The 17384-nt window shown below is 39.3% G+C and overlaps 1 protein-coding gene across 1 annotated transcript in view; it reads left to right on the top strand.

The window, feature by feature from the left end:
• LOC138047365 (two pore channel protein 1-like) overlaps positions 1 to 17384 on the top strand; it is a 66735-nt gene that overhangs the window by 29297 nt on the left and 20054 nt on the right. The window contains exons 9-13 of the mRNA XM_068894191.1: positions 2780 to 2879; positions 13136 to 13209; positions 14861 to 14903; positions 15472 to 15535; positions 16049 to 16109. Of these exons, the coding sequence (XP_068750292.1) occupies positions 2780 to 2879; positions 13136 to 13209; positions 14861 to 14903; positions 15472 to 15535; positions 16049 to 16109 (342 nt within the window). The remainder of the gene's footprint in view (positions 1 to 2779; positions 2880 to 13135; positions 13210 to 14860; positions 14904 to 15471; positions 15536 to 16048; positions 16110 to 17384) is intronic.

Here is a 17384-nt window from a genome sequence, read left to right as displayed (position 1 = left end):
AAAACATGTTAGGTGGTTCGCTTATCTTTGAGTGGTAATTTAAATGATCATTAACAGCTATTTACCAAAGTTACTGAGCTGCGAATCGCCGAGGTAAATATTCACTACTAGCCACCGACACTTAGGTGAATAGTTGTTTTAGGGTGCATTTTTTTGGGAAAATTCGAAAACGGGTTTTGCGTTTTTTTTGGCGAAATCCAAAAACGGATCATGAATCCAAAGTATCCACGAGGAGGGTATTTCGTATTAAATCTAAATCCGGATTTTTGAGATTCATCACTTCAGCGTTTTTTTGTGAAAGGACTTGAAATAAGTAATTTTGACAAGAGGTTTTCCATGCAAAAATGAAACACAACAGCTACCGTACGTGACAGTTTAGCCCAAATGTTTTTCTCTCGCATTTTTACCGTACGATCGAAGAAATGAATAGGTCGTAAATAGTTAGGTTTCCTGCAATAATATTGTTAGCACCTTTCCTACAGCTAAAAAAATGCAGAAATACCCTCTGCATGTTTTTCGTCATTTCTTTTATCGATCGTTAAGGTATTTTTTCTTTCTGGCGGCATTTTCATTGAAGAATTTTTCCAATTGTTTTTGAAATTGCACGCAACCTTGGGTTTCTTTGTTTGTTTGCATTGTCATGGAAAATAACCCATTTTAGGGTTTTGCGTTTTTTTGACACTGAAGAATCCATTAATCCGAGATTACATATCCGTTTTTTGATTTCCCCTAAAAAACACACCCTAAGAATATAATAATATTTAGATTTAGCCAAGCCCTAAAGCGGCGCTCACGTTTTTAACCCCAGAAAGCAATTTCACGATGTTGTATGTGGAAATAGTTATGCTTCTGCATAAAGTACAAAATTGTGGGCCGGCCTTCGTCATTCTATACCACCCCATTTAAAAGGCACCAATAAGTCTCCGTCTATAACAGTCCTCACATTTTTGACGGAATACAACGTCTTTGACGTATTGGAAAAGAAATCAAAAGATTATTATTCACTTCTTGTCGGAAAGAAAGCGCAGTCACCCTATATAGTCCATACACTGCAAAGAAATTCTAATTTTTCTTCTGATCAAATAAAACACTTTTTTATTTCACCTCACCGTGTTGCCCTCGAATCATACGTCAAGGCCTTTCAATACAAAGTTCTTACCTCTATACTCTACACTAACACAAAATTGCACAAAATCGGTTTTAGACCGAATGATCTGTGCAGTTTTTGGACTGATTTTGAGTCTTACTGGCATTTTTTATCCAATCAACGGGTACACCTCTCTTTGGAAAATGTTTTATATGGAATAATATCGCAACAATGCCCTTTACTTAATTTACTCAATTATTTTGTTATCGTTGGGAAATTGTTTTTGTGGGACTGCAGAAGAAGCCAAATTAATCCAGAAATTACTGGGTTTAAGAACAAAATTGTTCTCAAGTGCGAAATAGAAAGGAAAATTAAAAACACGAAAGACTATTTTAAAAAGAAATGGGTGCTCATACCAACTCGATAAGCCTACTCGCCTGTTGTTTTACTGTTTGTTGTTGTTGTTGTTGTTGTTGTGTCTGTTTGTCTCTCTCTGTCTAGTTATTTATAATGTAAGGCGTTTTCAGCATTCCACGTCACGAGGTTGATAGTGTCAATGATATTACAAGTATATTGGCCGCACAAAAAAATTGAGAATCATGTGAAATGAACCTGTCACAGGCAGAACCTTTCAAGCATGGAATTTATCAAACTTTGATAAAGTATTCTTCGCTATAAATTTTGAAGCAATGTACCAAGGGCTGGATGAGTTGACATAGTTTGCCGCTGTAGTCTCTTGTGAAAAAAATTAAAAAAAAAAAAAACTGGGCCCAGGCCCAAAGCACAAAGAGGTTCCTCAACCTACTGACTCTTTACTTGTACACACTTGAATTTTTAAATAAGTCAGTTTCTGTCATACATGTAGGAGGCGCGGCGGATCAGAGCTAGTACGTCAGTGGGTTTAATGGGGAGTTTTTGAGTGGATGTTAAATGGGGACATAGTAACTGTTTTTTGAGTGGATTTTAAATGGGGAGTGGTTGTTAACCCATTGACACCTGAACTGCCCTGGACAGTCCCCATTGATGAGTAAAATCGTCTTGTGTACAGAGTAAAATCTATAAGTCTCACACCCAGGAGTCATTGGGTTAAATGGGGAGCACATTTTGCACATTTGTTTGAGTGGACGTCAATTTCAAGTGTTTTGTTAGATATAATATACACGCATTTTTATGGTTTAAGGTTTAGGGTTGATATACCGCACATATATCGAAGTCTCATGGCGGTTTACAATTTTTTCTCTAGGGTGAGATCGGTCGTCAGCTTGTAAAGGCGCCTCTGGCAGCCGCTGTCAGTCCATGTTTGATCTCATCCACCCACCCAACCCTCGCATGTATGTGGAAGGAGAACAGACCACGATACCGGGGGGTGTGGGTTCTTCAACGTCCTGCGCCACAGTGTGGATTAACAGGAAAGGTTGTGAGACGGGGCCTACGGTTTATAGTCCTTATCCTAGAAGACTTGAAAAGGATAATTTTTCTCTTCAGTTTTTTTGAGACGTCCCTGAGTGTTGGTTCGTCCGGAGTTGAACTCACAATCTACAGAACGGCAACCTGGTGATCAACCAACTGAGCCACCGGTGTACGGTATAAAATCTAATCTAAATTTTATTTAGGATTATACAAGAATTGATTGTAATTTTAGTAAAAATTTAATTAATTAATTAATTAATTAATTCTTAATTATTGTTTCAGTTATCCAGATGTAATGATGCCTTCATACAGCCATTCACGGTGGTCAGCAATATTTTTTATTGTCTACATCTCAGTGGTTTTGTATTTTCTCATGAATTTGGTAAGCTTTTTTTTTGTCCATATTCTGTTTGTTGTTCAAAACCATAAACCGAATTGGGTATAATATTCAAATAGAGCAACTAGTACTAAAGTCACCTCGTCTCCTGCATGTCTTCCACCTTATCACACCTGTAGACTATTTCGGATCTAACCGCAATGAAATAGCATTAACAACAGACGGATTTAACCTAGATTCAATCAACACGCCATTTCCTTCATTTTTTATGACACAACTCTGCATGTCTTCCTACAATATAGGTCCGCAACGTATACTACATTCCTCTCATCTTTGAAATACACGTTGATTCAAACAGAATGTAACAAAACGAAATCTAAACACCTAAATGCATCAAAATGTCTTCGAACGTCTTTTGTAGCCGAATAGATAATCAGGACTAACTCGGAAACAAAAATCCAAAACATCAACAAATAGTCCAGTTAAATAAGAGTGCCATTAATTCTCTATTCTGGGTTAAGCCTAACAATGCATCCCAGAACATAATCGTGATATCTAGATGACACTTTCCTAACTCTAGAAGGACGTAAGGAAGGAGTAGAATCACTCTGTGCCAAAGTAGGATCTGCCTGTTTACACTCTGGTGGGTTAACCTTCTCTGATGGTCTGTTGCTTGTGTCTGTAGATACTTTCAACGCTTGACTTTCCGGGTTAGCTGCCAGATCTCTGTCTACAACAGCATCTGATGATTCAACCTTGGGTTTGAGATCCTCACGCTCCAGATACCTTTTAACATGGGTTACATTTCGTCGGTACTGTACACCATCAGCTTCAACGAGAACACTGTTTCCATTTTTTGAACAACTGTAAAAGGTACTTGTTTGAATGGTATTGACAACTTATTGTCTCTCTCCTGCCTGAGTAACACTTTGTCACCTTTCTGAATGTAATTTTTGCATGCATTCCTTTTGCAGTCCGCATAAATCTTCCCTTTCTCCTTCCTCTTACTGTCGCGGTCTATGACTTCATCTTCACAGGTAAACTCCTGAAGCTGTGGTAACTTGGTTCTAATCTTTCGGCCAAACAAAAATTCCGCAGGGCTAGCTCCAGTTGTTGAATGCGGTGTACTGCGATACATCATCAAGAAATCATCTATCTGCGATCTCCAATCACGGTCCTCTGCTTGAGTAATACGTAAGCGTTTCATAATAGTGCGGTTCTGCCTTTCAATTTCTCCACTGGCCTGTGGCCATAAGGGTGTGGTTTGTCTATGTTCAATACGTTTTTCTCCAGGTACCCTTTGAAGTGATCAATGATAAACTGCGGTCCATTGTCTGTTCTTAAGGAACAAGGAAGGCCATGAGTGACAAACATCTTGAACATTAGTGATACAATCTTCTCAGCGGTTAATGACTTGGTAAATTCCATCTCAAAGAATCTGCTGTCGTAGTCAACTACAACAAAAATGTAATCGCCAGGAGGCAGTGGGCCCAGCAGGTCAGCGGCTAGATGTTGCCAGGGCACTGAAGGTAATTCTGTACGTGTCATTGGTTCAGGTTTTAAGGGTTGTGAGACTAGCTGACAATCATGGCATGTCTTACATGTTCTCTCAATCGTTGTTTCATTGCCACGATGCCAGGATGACCTTCATGTGCTAGCTCCAGTACGTGACTCCGAAGTTCGTTTGGTACTACAATTCGAGTTCCACGAGAAACAAGCTTTCCGATGGCACACAATTCACTTCGCATAGGTAAGTGCTCTTTAAATTCAATGTCATGCCACCTCCCACTTAAGAGACATTCTCGTACACTTTGCAGTTCTGGATCATTCTCCGAGATGCTCTCAATTTCACGAGTTGTTAAGGCACCGGGTGTGGACTCTTGGGCTACCCATTTCACATACTCATCTGTCTGGTTTTTCTCTTTTGAATTTGACGTTGGATGCAACAGGCGTGATAAGGAATCTGCAAATTATGTTCTTAGGACCTGGAATGTATTTGACTGAAAACTTGTAGGGTTGCATCCTTAGAAGCCACCTCTCAATCCTTGCACAGGCCTTAGATTTGGGAGAGAGGATACATTCTAGGGGCTTGTGGTCAGTCATCAGCTCAAATTCAGCTCCATAGGAATAGGCATGAAATCTCTCACACTCCCACACAATGGCTAACGCCTCTTTCTCAGTTTGTGAGTAATGGCGTTCTGTATCAGACAAACTACGGCTTGCATAGCTAATAACTCGTAGCTCTTCTCTTGCTGTTGGACGAAAACAACTCCTAATCCTATGGGGCTTACATCAGTAATTACTTTAGTTTGTGCATTCTTATCAAAATAACCAAGTGTCTCAGCACTGGCAAGTTGCCTCTTTGTCTCATCGAATGATTGTAGCTGTTCCTGATCCCAAACAAATGATTCTCCATTCTTTGTAAGTTGGCGTAAGGGTGCTCATACTGTTAACAGGTCTGGAAAAAAACGCGCTGTAAATTTAACAAGACCGAGGGAGCTTCTTACCTCGGAAGCATTCTTCGGCTCATGGGCCTCAACAACAGCTTTAACTTTAACATCTGCAGGTCGAATTCCGCGTGCTGACAGCACATAACCCATAAATTCCAGATGCGACATCTCAAATTGACACTTGTCGCGGTTTACAGTCAAACCCTTGCTGCTCAGCACTCTGACTACATTCTCAAATCTCTGATCATGTTCCTCTTCCCTGGCAGCATGGCCTATCACATCATCAAAAATATTGTGAACACCCTCACAGTATTGTAGGACTTGACGGATGACTTTCTGATACATCTCTGACGCACAACTTGTACCGAACATAAGCCGTTTGTATCGGTACACGCCATCGTGGGTACCAAATGTGGTGATATCTCTCGAATCTGGGGCCAACTCAATCTGATGGTAAGCAGGATTAAGATCTAGCTTACTGAAAATGGCTTTGATTTAAATCCTGTAAGAATTTATCAATGGTAGGTATCGGATACCGTTCTCGTTTCACTGCCATGTTGGCTTGCCGCATATCCACGCATAAACGGACGTCACCCGTTGGCTTTGGTACAACTACTACTGGCCACTGGTGAGACCCATGAACTTGGTCCGCTGACTTTCTCAATAATGTCAAGTTCAACAAGTTCCTTCAATTGGTTGGTTAATTTATCCAGGAAATGATAGGGGACGCGTCTTATTGCCTGTGCTACAGGTCGTACCTCTGCATCAATAGGAATCTTTAACTGCAAATCCTTCAGTTTTCGAATGCCTTTACAACATCCTGGAAACTTGTCTAAAATACTGGGTTCCCTGTTTTCCCCTTCAGTACATGACTGCAGTGAATTAATTTCAGGTCCCAGCTTCATCACACCTATCATCATCATTTAGTTGCCTTTATGTGTATAACAAATTTTAAAAATATATAGCAGGTTACATCATAAATACTTTTGACCTTTGGCCATTTCAATTTCAACAGGAAAAGAAAACAAACAGCGGTTACAAACATTTTCATTTTATACTTGACGTTTCGTATGTTGCAGCATACATCATCAGAAGTGACGATGAAATGAAACAGTTGATTTCCGGAACGAAATTTAAGTTGTTGTCGCACAACCCAACCAAGTCTAGGGATAACAGTCTTATTTCCTATCTTCGTAACCTCAAGCGAGATTGCATAATTGATGAAGCTACATTTAGAAAAATTCTTCCTTGTGGATCTACTGCTGGTGTTCTTTATGGTCTTCCTAAAGTCCACAAAACTGGTTGCCCCCTTCGCCCGATTGTCTCTTCAGTTAACACATACAACTACAATCTCGCCTCTTTTCTTGTTGATGTCCTTAAACCGATCTCCACCAACCAATTCACTATCAAGGACTCCTTCTCTTTTGTGGATTGGGCGAAGACTCATCAACACAACGATGAAATAATGTGCTGTTTTGACGTGTGTTCCTTATTCACGAACGTTCCACTCGACGAGACAATAGAAATTTGTCTTTCCAAGTTTTACTCTCTTCCTGACCCTCCTGCCTTACCGCGACATGTCCTCAAAACCTTGCTCGAGTTTACAAGGAAGAAAAGCCACTTTTTATTTGATGGTCATTATTACGACCAAATCGATGGCGTTGCAATGGGGTCTCCGCTAGGCCCAGTATTAGCTAACATTTTCATGTGTGACTTTGAACAGAAATGGTTGGCTAATGTAGATTCTCGTCCCTCCATTTGGTTTAGATATGTGGATGACACATTTTGTTTGTTTGGCAGTGAAGCCACTGTGGCAAGTTGTCTGCATTTTTTTAACACCAGACATCCTAATATCAAATTTACAATGGAACTTGAAGAAAACCAGGAGATTCCATTTTTAGATGTCCGCATTAAACGCAATCTCAACAATTTCACAACAACAGTACATCGCAAAACAACTTTCACTGGCCTCTACACCAAGTGGGACTCTTTCACTCCTAGAAAGTATAAAATAAATTTAATCCGCACCCTCACCTATCGCTGCTTACGCATCTGCTCGAGTTCTTCCTTGTTACAGTCGACTCTCTTCGATCTCAAGAACACTCTCCTTCAAAATGGTTACCCAAGAGGCGTTCTTTGTTATAACATTAATGATGTTTTGAACAGACAAAAGAACAGGTCTGCTGAACCTGCCACCACTGTTCCTAAGAAAGATATCATTCTTGTCTTGCCTTTTTTGGGCTTTCAAAGTGAAGCTCTTACTCGACGTGTTAAATCTTGTATTAGTAAGTTTTATGGCTGTGTCAATCTTAGGGTTATTTTTCAAAACACTTGCAGGGTTAAGATCGTTTCAGACGTTCTCAAATATCTAAAAAAGAATACAAAGAAAGTTGTTGTGACTGTGATTCCTTCTACATCGGAAAAACAAAAAGAAGATTGCATGACAGGAAGTCCGAGCATTTCAAAGCTCTTACACAAGTCGGCCACGCCTCTGCTGTTGCAGACCATACAATTTCTACCGGTCATAACATCAAATGGGACCATTTTGAAATCCTCGCTACTGGAAAGTCCGACTTGCAGTGTAAAATTAAAGAAACTCTATTAATCAGTGACTTAAAACCCTCTCTCAATGAAAACATTGGTAGTGAGAAGCTTTTTCTTTATTAATTTCTTCCGTAAGAATCGACTACCGGAAGTTACGATTTTGTTATCACACTTTTTAACTAGTCACCAGTTCCTCGCTCTAGTTTTTAAAATTCTGTGTAACAGTTTTAAAGACCCATTCTCACTTACCATGATGCACCACGATTTGTTTATTATGAAATACAAAGCAGTCACCCACTACCCTCTTTAGCGATCCACATTTTTGGCTCTTTTCAGAGGGTTTCAATTTTATTTTGAGAGGAGAAATTTTTGGAAAACTGAACAAAAACAGTCAGTGTGAAAGGGGAAGGTTTGTGTGTACATTTTATTTACTGAACTCGACTCGATCCGCGCAACAATCGCAGCGGAGTCTTCTTTGAGAAACTGATGTACCGAAAACAAAACAGGGTTTCTTTTCCAGATCTCGTCAAAGCAAGAACGATCCAGTTCAAGCGATCCAACTAATTGATGTATTGCGTTAATGATGTTCAAAAATGCCAACTTGTTGGTCACTTCGATTCAGAAGATGTGGATTTTATCATTGACTGAATCAAATTATCAAATTATGCTTTCACATCTCAACCGAACAGTCACGGTGAAACGGGCAGGTTTGTGCTGATTTTATTTACTAACTTAATTTGATCAACGGTCGTAGCGGAGTCATTCTTTGAGAAACTGACTTACCGAAAACAAAACAGTGTTTATCTTCCAGACATTGTCAGAGCAAGAACTTTCTAGTTCAAGCAATCCAAGTAATCGGATGTACAGTATTGCGTTGATGATCTTCAAAAAATTGCCAACTTGTTAGTCATTTCGATTCTATGATTCAGAAAGGTATCGATTTTATCATTGACCGGATCAAATTATGCTTTCAAATCTGAAACGAACAGTCACGGTGAAACGGGCAGGTTTGTGTGTAGAGTAATTTGACCATCGCTCGCAGCGGAATCTGTTTCGAGTAATTGATCTAACGGACATTGTTCAATTGCGCGTAAAGAATTCTTTACTACTTTGTCAAAGCCAGAACAAACTTCGAATATTTTTTCAGCAACAAAGACATTAAATGTACAGTTATTGAAGTCTGTTATTTGTTTAAATCACTGTCGCGAAGCGAGCCGTGCGAGGACATTGTCCATTGTCCATTCACGCAATGAGATGTACTAGATAACTGGCTAGACGATGGCGGAACTTCTTGGTCCATGAAATTTGAAGACGACTGCAGTGCATCACGTCGCCTCTTCTTGGAAATGCCATCCTGCGGAGCCGAAAAGGAGGTTTCACGATGAAGGAGAAACTCCGCAAACTCTCTGTGAGTATTGCTGCCGTATCCTGTAAGGTGCTTACTGCTTGTCCACAGAGAGAAGACTGATTCTCGCAACCAAACCTTGACCAATTCTTCTTTCCGCTCGGTCGCGGCATTACTCGATTACTACTACCCAAGGAAATGTCAACTTATCAGAAGAGAATTGTCGAGTTCGGAAACACTTAAACACGACGTAGAACCAACAATAAGAAACACGATGGACACGGATTTTCTTTCCAATCAATAATTCGCGTATAATGGCGGTTTCGTGGTCCACGATTCGGTTGTTTGCCGCGGTGCATCAAGGTAAGTGATAAAGGGTCTTTAACCGTCACTTCTGATGATGTATGCTGCAACATACGAAACGTCAAGTATAAAATGAAAATGTTTGTAACCGCTGTTTGTTTCCTTTTCCTGTTCATATAGCAGGTTGTTATGCAAGGAGACCTCAGGAAACCACCAGGCTTATAGGAGAAACTACCTAGAGCAATAGCTGTCTCTCACCTCAGAAGGGCACGTCCCTCACTCTCTATAACAACAAATTCAACTTCACTTAACTCTCTATTTCGAACTAACACATCTGCAGTAAAAATGCCTGCAACGAGCAATGGCTGCTTACTACCATACGAATACAATGTCTAAGTAGCCTTGCCTGACACACATCGGACCTTACTTGCTTTAAAATACTCCAACAAATTGCGATCTAAAACATTGCAACTAACACCAGAATCAATAATCATGGTAACTTTCAGCCCTCCTATCTTCACATAAATTTTGCCATATTCTGGGTTATCTGCACCAACCAAAACACCAAAAGCATATTCACTATCATCATTTTCATCAACTCCAAAATCTACTTGCCTTATTCTGCGATCCTTGCCACCTTTCCTCCCCTCTGATGTCTTCAGTTTAGTTTTGTACAGTTTCTCGAAATGGCCCGGATTATTACACTTTCTTCAACGTTTTCCTCTTGCAGGGAAAACTTTATCACAAGGGTACCCAACAAGCAAATTAAGCCTTTGAGAGACATTTCTAGGCTCCTTGTAATGTGTGAAGACTGTCCGGAGAGATGTTTTTATCACCTAGAATAATTTGATCTGTTCGGATATCTTTGCTGAAAATTGAAGTGTCCGAAAAGTCTAGGGAACGAAATCTTCATTTCAGAAATTGCTAGTTGAATGTTACCTTCCAGGGAACCATTTGCTTATCCGAAACTGCTGGGAAACCTTTTTAAGGAGGCTCGAAAGGGTTTTCAACTGAGCGCGCGCGTAAGCCACACACGCAATTCGAAAAGCTACTCACGTCAACTTATAATTCAAAATGGGTCACAAAAAATAAACAAATGTCGCTAATTTCGCTCACCTTTTTTCTAATTCCTATATACATGGAATATAAAAAGACATGTCCAATTCACGAAAACAACGAAAATTCTACCCAAACAGTTTAATGGTCACTTAAATCCGTTTGTGTTGGCCCATAGCTCCACTCACGCGCGGGACTCGAATGGGCGGGTGACGCATGCGTAAATGTTGTTCTTGTATCCCCCCTTTTTTTCCTGTTTTTGCAACTTTACTCGTTTATATCTCTGCTTCCGGACGGTGTTTTTTTTTTTTTTATTTTTTGCATGCTAGCTTAGATTAATTTAAAACGTTTGTCTTTCAAATTTAAAACAATTCCGTAGGTGAAAAAAAAAAGTTAGAGACATTTCAAAGAAACTGATTTTTCTGAAAAACTGGCCTACAGATTTTGTTGAATTTTAAATATTTTAGAGATTATTTCTAGCATAATTTGGTAACGCTGAATGGAAAGATTTCAGCGTCCCGTTTTTTCGAAAAAGACAATATAAGTTGATTTTAAGGCTCAAAGAAATGCCTTACATCGTTGCCATGGTAACTATATTTTGGAGGAAAATATCATGTGAGAAATCTATGATGGGCACTTAACGTCTTGATATGGTTACCCTAACTGTATCTAAGGACAGAACATGATTATTTGTTTGAAAACAGGAGAAAGTATTTCGAGCCTCCTTGAGTGCCAAAAATTGCAAAAATATCCTTTACGAAAAAGTGCGGGAATATTTTTCCCTGGTTGCCGAATCTTTTGCTGTTTGCAACGTAAAACCGAAATTCTTAGAACAGTTTGACTCTCTCAAACTCATATTTCACGCAGCAAAGATTATCGTTGGTTGCCCCTGCATCATCGGCCTTATGACCCACATTTCAACAACAAAAACATCGGATGGCACTTTGTTTTCCATCTACTCTCGGGTTTCCTTTTTCATTCGAATTCACACCAATTACGGTTCACTTCGTTAGCTGCACCTTCAATCTTGTGCGACTGTTTCTCAGAATCTTCCATAACGCAAGCGATTAATTTCTCTCAGTTGCTTGCACGAAGAGTCAAATTTTTCCTTCTCAAGAAGCTTGCGGCGAATGTTGTGTGCCAAACACTTGCTGATCTCCTGGTCGCGGGTTTGCTCATCCACAGCAGCAGCATCTCCAAATTCACAAGATTGGGCTTTGTGCCTCAATCTCGTCACGAACCGTTCCACAGTTTCGCTTGGCAGTTGACTCATCTCACGAACACAAAGCCTTTCCTACGGAACATTTGCTTGCAGCTTAAAATATTTATTCAACGCATCCTTCGCTTTCAGATATTGTTTTCGCTTGTTCCTTCATGCATCCATTGTGAAGAAAATATCCTGAACACTTAACCCGGCGGTATGCAACGTCAAAGCTTTCTTCTGGTCAGCATGTTTGATTCCTTTTCCATTTGCAAATAACTCAAACGCTCGAAGCCATCTTTCCCATCGTGCAGAAATTCCAGCCGTATCTGAACAATCAAAAGGCGCTAATCCACACACATCTCTCAAAAATACGCTTGACATCGTCAAGAAAATACACTAACGACCGTCCTCGTAGCCAGAATGTAGACTATTTCGGATCTAACCGCAATGAAATAGCACTAACAACACGAATTTAACCAAGTTTCAATCAACACGCCATGTGCTTCATTTTTTATAACACAACTGCGCATGTCTTCCTACAATATAGGTCCGCAACGTGGTTAGAGTGTAGACTACCTTAAATTTAAGAGGGGACAGACACTCTGCGAGCCAACGAGCCATGCGAGTCATTTATCGAAGCATGTTTAATCAGCCCTGTTGCACTGAGATTTAGAAAATCTTGTCTAAATTAAGTCTAAATTGAGCCTAAACAAAGTTTAGGGTTGATTTGGCCATTGATGTGGTTATTCATTATGCCCTGCTAGTAAAATAAATTTGCAAGTCATGTATCGCCTCACGTGTGAGACAGATTAAATCAGGGTAACTACGCTTTGTCTAAATTGAGCCTAACGTTGAAAGGTTACCTAGCTATAGAATACTATGTCTTTACTAAGCCTAAGGCCGATGACACACGGTCAACATCTTGCAACATTTGTTGCTCAACAAAGTTGAACAATCTTGCACAAACGTGTTGAACGGAATAGAGCTCGTCTCTATTTTCGTTCAACATCTTTCAACAACGTTCAACTTGTTGATTTGCATATTCCAACATTCAACATGACACGACACACTGTTCAACAGTTGTTGATCAACAAATGTTGAACCGTGTATCACCGGCTTAAAGAAAAATTGGAGTCAGATATTGATTAGTCTTAGCTTATGTCTTGCATGGCTTGCTGGCCCACAACTCTAGGTCCTAACTAAATTTAAGACATAATACAGTACCTGATAAAGACAATAAATGTGTGCTGTTTTCTCGTTTATGGGGGACTCCTGTAATTTCTGAAGTATTGGTTAAATTTAGACCTAGTCATGAAATAATCAATGTATTGAAGTAGATAAATATTCTTAACAGTTCCACTTGATTCTTTCCTTCTAATTTTTAAATTAATTGTTATAGCTTTTGGCTATGGTTTATGACAAATTTACCAGCTGTGAAAAAGATAAGTTCAGGAAGCTTTTTCTTCACAAGAGGTGTGTTTCAGTGCAAGATTGTTGGTAGTCCATTCCTTTTATCTTGCCTACAATAAATAACAATAGTAACAATAAAATTATTTTTGTCATCGGATGGTTTTGCCATCTGAACCTCTGATGGCAAAATAATTAAACATTAGGGACCTTAACCCATTGACCACTGGGAGTGACACTTAACAGATTTTCCGCTGTCCAACGCCAGACCATTTTACTTATCAACTGGGGGGCGTCCTAGTGTGTTTGAGGTGTGAATGGGTTAAGCAAGCAACTTTTTAAACCACAGACAGTAGCTGGAGGTGAGCAGTTTTCCTTTTTATCTTGCCTGGACACTACCACATTTGTATCACTAAGCACAGTATCTTTTTACTGTTAGTATAGAGACGATAAGTTTACAAATCTTGGGAGAGACTACTGTCCTTGCATGCAAAATGTTTGTTTCCGGTTTTCTTCTGTATCTCAAAACCATCCTGCACTAATTATAAAGCTCCCCAATATGTGAAAAACAATTAAAAATGCTTTTTGCCAAATACCATACAGTCTTGTACCACAAGCCAGTTAAGTTGCTGGGATGTGGTTTGTATTACTCAAGATGTCTCGTTCATCTTGGATTTCAGCAACTCACTGCTGGTTTAAATAAGAAAAGAAAAGAAAGCATTCTTTACAATAAATGTTCAGCAAAGCAATGGTCCATTTTAGAAAACCTTTTTGTTCTTGCCCTTAATGAGACAAGTATAATTTTGGAGTAACTGACGAATACCAGGCCAATGTAGAACAGTATTAAAAGCATTTGGCAGCCCTTTTGTTTAAAGAACAAGTCAGAATCCTATAAAAACGTGCAATAAGTGGCTGGGTACTCTTCAGTCAAGCTTCATTTTAATGCCCTAGGACTCCCCTGGTTGACGAGTTAAATCGTCTGGCATTTACAGTATAGACAGAGTAAAATCTGTCAAGTCTCTCTTCCAGGGGTCAATGGATTAACAAAATTATCCTCTTCACTGGGCTGAATGAATGAAGTGGTTGTTGTTGTTCTTGTTTAATGATGTGCTCAAAACAGGTGATAACTACAGTAGGATGCTAGCTTCCTATACAACAACCCAATATTTGGCTGGTAGCCAATTTTAAGTTTGTCGTTCTGAGTCAATTTTTTTTGTTTGATAGAACAACAGCAACAAAAAAACCGCTTACTTTAGTTACTCTTTATCTTTTCCGCTTTACTCGTACACACTTTAATGAAATTAAGTCAGTTTCTAGTGACCATTAAGTAAAGATTAGCCTTCTAGTAGAACCTCTCTAAAACTGACCAGAGGGCAAGCAACAGAGGCTCTGCAGAAATCGTGTCAAGTCTTTTCAGTCACCGCAGCCCAAGGTTCTGGGCTAGTCACTTCAGTCAAACCGGTTTTGGCAGTGCGCGCATCATAATTATTTTTGACAGGTCGAAGGTCAAAATTGAGCCCTCAGTACGAAAATCAATATGGCGTCTACGAGTGCAATCGAGACTTGGCCTGGGTTTGAGACTAGCAATGGTTTGCATATACTCAATAAAGACTTAACACGATTTCTGCAGAGTGCTAGAAAGGCTTTGCTGGCAGGGAGAGTAAAGATGAAACTAATGCTTACATAATTAATATTAACTGATTTTTTTTCTATGAAGGTATGCTGTTAGACAAGCACTTGAGAAACTCTGCGGTAGAAGCGTAAGATAAAATCAATGAAATTATTCATTCAACATTAATAATGATTATGAAAGATTAATGATTAATTAATAATTGCTATTTGTCTTAACAGCAAAGTTGATCAACTATCATGTGTAATAATTCCATGTAATTTCAACTTGTTTTTTCATTCCATTTCTGAACTCTCACCATTGCTTTTGCAATTGTTTCTTTTCATATTTTTGGTATAAACCTCTTATCAGTCTGTCCTATCTTGATTTTGCTTTTATGCAATGCTTTCTGGTAAACTAGACTCTGTCTTGAAACCGCTGATTGGTACGGTTGGCTCAGTTGGTTGCGCATCTGCCTATGGGCACCTTGCGGGAGATTGTGAGTTAGACTCCAGCTGGAGCAACACTCAAAGTCTTTCAATGACTATTAATCAGAAAGTGCTGCCTTCGCAGCATCCGCAAATGGTCATACGGCTATTGTGGTAATAATAACTGTGTAATGAGAGCCATGCTGTATAGTAGTTGCTGTTGCAGAATATTAAGTAACAATTTCAGAATTACATGACGCGTACTTTTTTTGTTGTTTCTTTAATTTGTAGCCACCTCATTGGATCTCTTGGCAGGATTTTGATTGTTTGATGCATTTCTTCAAATCCTCAAGTTGTATGTGTTTTATTCTGAATTCCCATTTCCATCATATTTTGATATAATTTACTAATGATGATCAGGGGTTTAAAAAAAGTCAAAGTTGGTGCCTAGTTTGAATAGAATAAACCACTGTATCAACGTGGGGCCTGATGGTACCTTTCTCTAAGAGTGTCTGCGGCTATTCCATTTTTAAAAGTGCGCTGATCATATTTAGTTTTTGACTACTTAACCCATTAACCCCTCAGGCGTCCTACAATTCCCCCGGTTAACGAGTAAAATCGTCTGGCATTGTAAGACAGAATAAAATCTGGTGAGTCTCATTTCCATGAGTCAATGGGTTAGTGGAGGGGACAAAGTTTTTGACCGGTTAATTAAGTAGCCAATGCTTCTTGTCAGCTGTCTGTACTTATTAAAACAACGAGATGATAATATTTTATGACCTACTGGTAATGACATTGACACGGATTTAAATCCCTGCAAAGATCTCTCTATCTAAGCCTTATTAGTTGGTTGTCTAATTTCCAACAGCACGTCTGGAGAATTACCTAGTGTTCAAAACATTGGATGAGAGCCAAACTGGACAACTTAGGTAATATGCTTTTTGGAGTACTGCATGTAACCATTTGAGTTTGTAACCTTACATTGTTGAGTTGTGACAAGCACAATTTGTGAGGCAGTGTGTCAACATACCACTCATGTGAGGCACAGTTGTTATATTTTTCAAGTAGAAACACACCGTTTTAAGTTTACAAAACATGTTTCGGATGACCAACATCCATCGTCAGTTGCGAATACAAATGAACCGCTAGTCGGTGTGAAATAAAAGATAGCTAAATAGGAAGTAAGGTAAAGTCTGCTTACGAGCCTAGAAGGCCCATCATTCCGGTGCTTATCTCCGGTTTCTGTAGTATGAAGCGACTAGGAGTATTTCTACTCCCCCTGGATGGGATACTAGTCCATCACAGGGCTACCCCCAGCATTAAATTCGCCGGTACCCATTTATACACCTGGATGGAGAGAGGCACCGTGAGAGTAAAGTATCTTTCCCAAGAACACAACACAATGTCCCCGGCCAGGACCCGAACCCGGACTACTCGATCCGGAGTCGAGCGCACTAACCATGAGGCCACCGCGCCTCCCTAATAGGAAGTATGAATACTAAATAACAACGTGAATATTGGGAATAGAAAGTACAATGATAGAAAAACAAAGGGTATTTAACACGAAGAAATTAAAATGAAAGTGTTAAATTGACATGATTAACTTGTTTGTTTAATGAGGAGTTTTTCCAACCAATGTGTAAGGCCTCCTTGATTTTCAACTGAAAAGGCTTGCAGGCGGTGTCAAGGATTGAAAAGCAATTATCTGAGCACAAATCTCTGCATGCTCCTGACCCACAAATGTGCTGAAAGATGTGTGAGTTCTTATTGGATGTTAAATGTTCACGAACACGTTGTTACATTAATTTAGCTCCGTTATGCTTAGATTTAGAAATTTGAGTCTAAATTAAGCCTAAAGAGGGTTAAGGGATAGGATGAACTTGGTTGTGGTCATTATTATAGAGATTCATATGTAGAAAAGTGTCTGACTGACTCGCCTGAGCTGTGGGGAATGTTATTAATCGGCTCTTAGATTACCTAAACAAAAATTAGGGTCAGGTTGGGGTTAATCTTCCCTATTACTGGTAAAATAATAATTATTATTATATAAAACTATTTTATGTGCTTCATTGCCTGTCATCCATCTGTTATCCAAATTTAAATAAACACGTTGAGTTCTTGAAAGCACAATTTGATTTAATCAAGACCTTGGATCATTAAAAATAGAAGAGTAACCAGGTTTTGGAGACATATTCTTGTAAAAA

This window comes from Montipora capricornis, chromosome 4 (assembly GCF_036669925.1).
Source record: "Montipora capricornis isolate CH-2021 chromosome 4, ASM3666992v2, whole genome shotgun sequence".
In the NCBI taxonomy this organism is placed as follows: Eukaryota; Metazoa; Cnidaria; class Anthozoa; order Scleractinia; family Acroporidae; genus Montipora; species Montipora capricornis.
The sequence above is the reverse complement of the archived record's forward strand: the minus strand, read 5'-3'. Positions and strand labels throughout refer to the sequence as shown.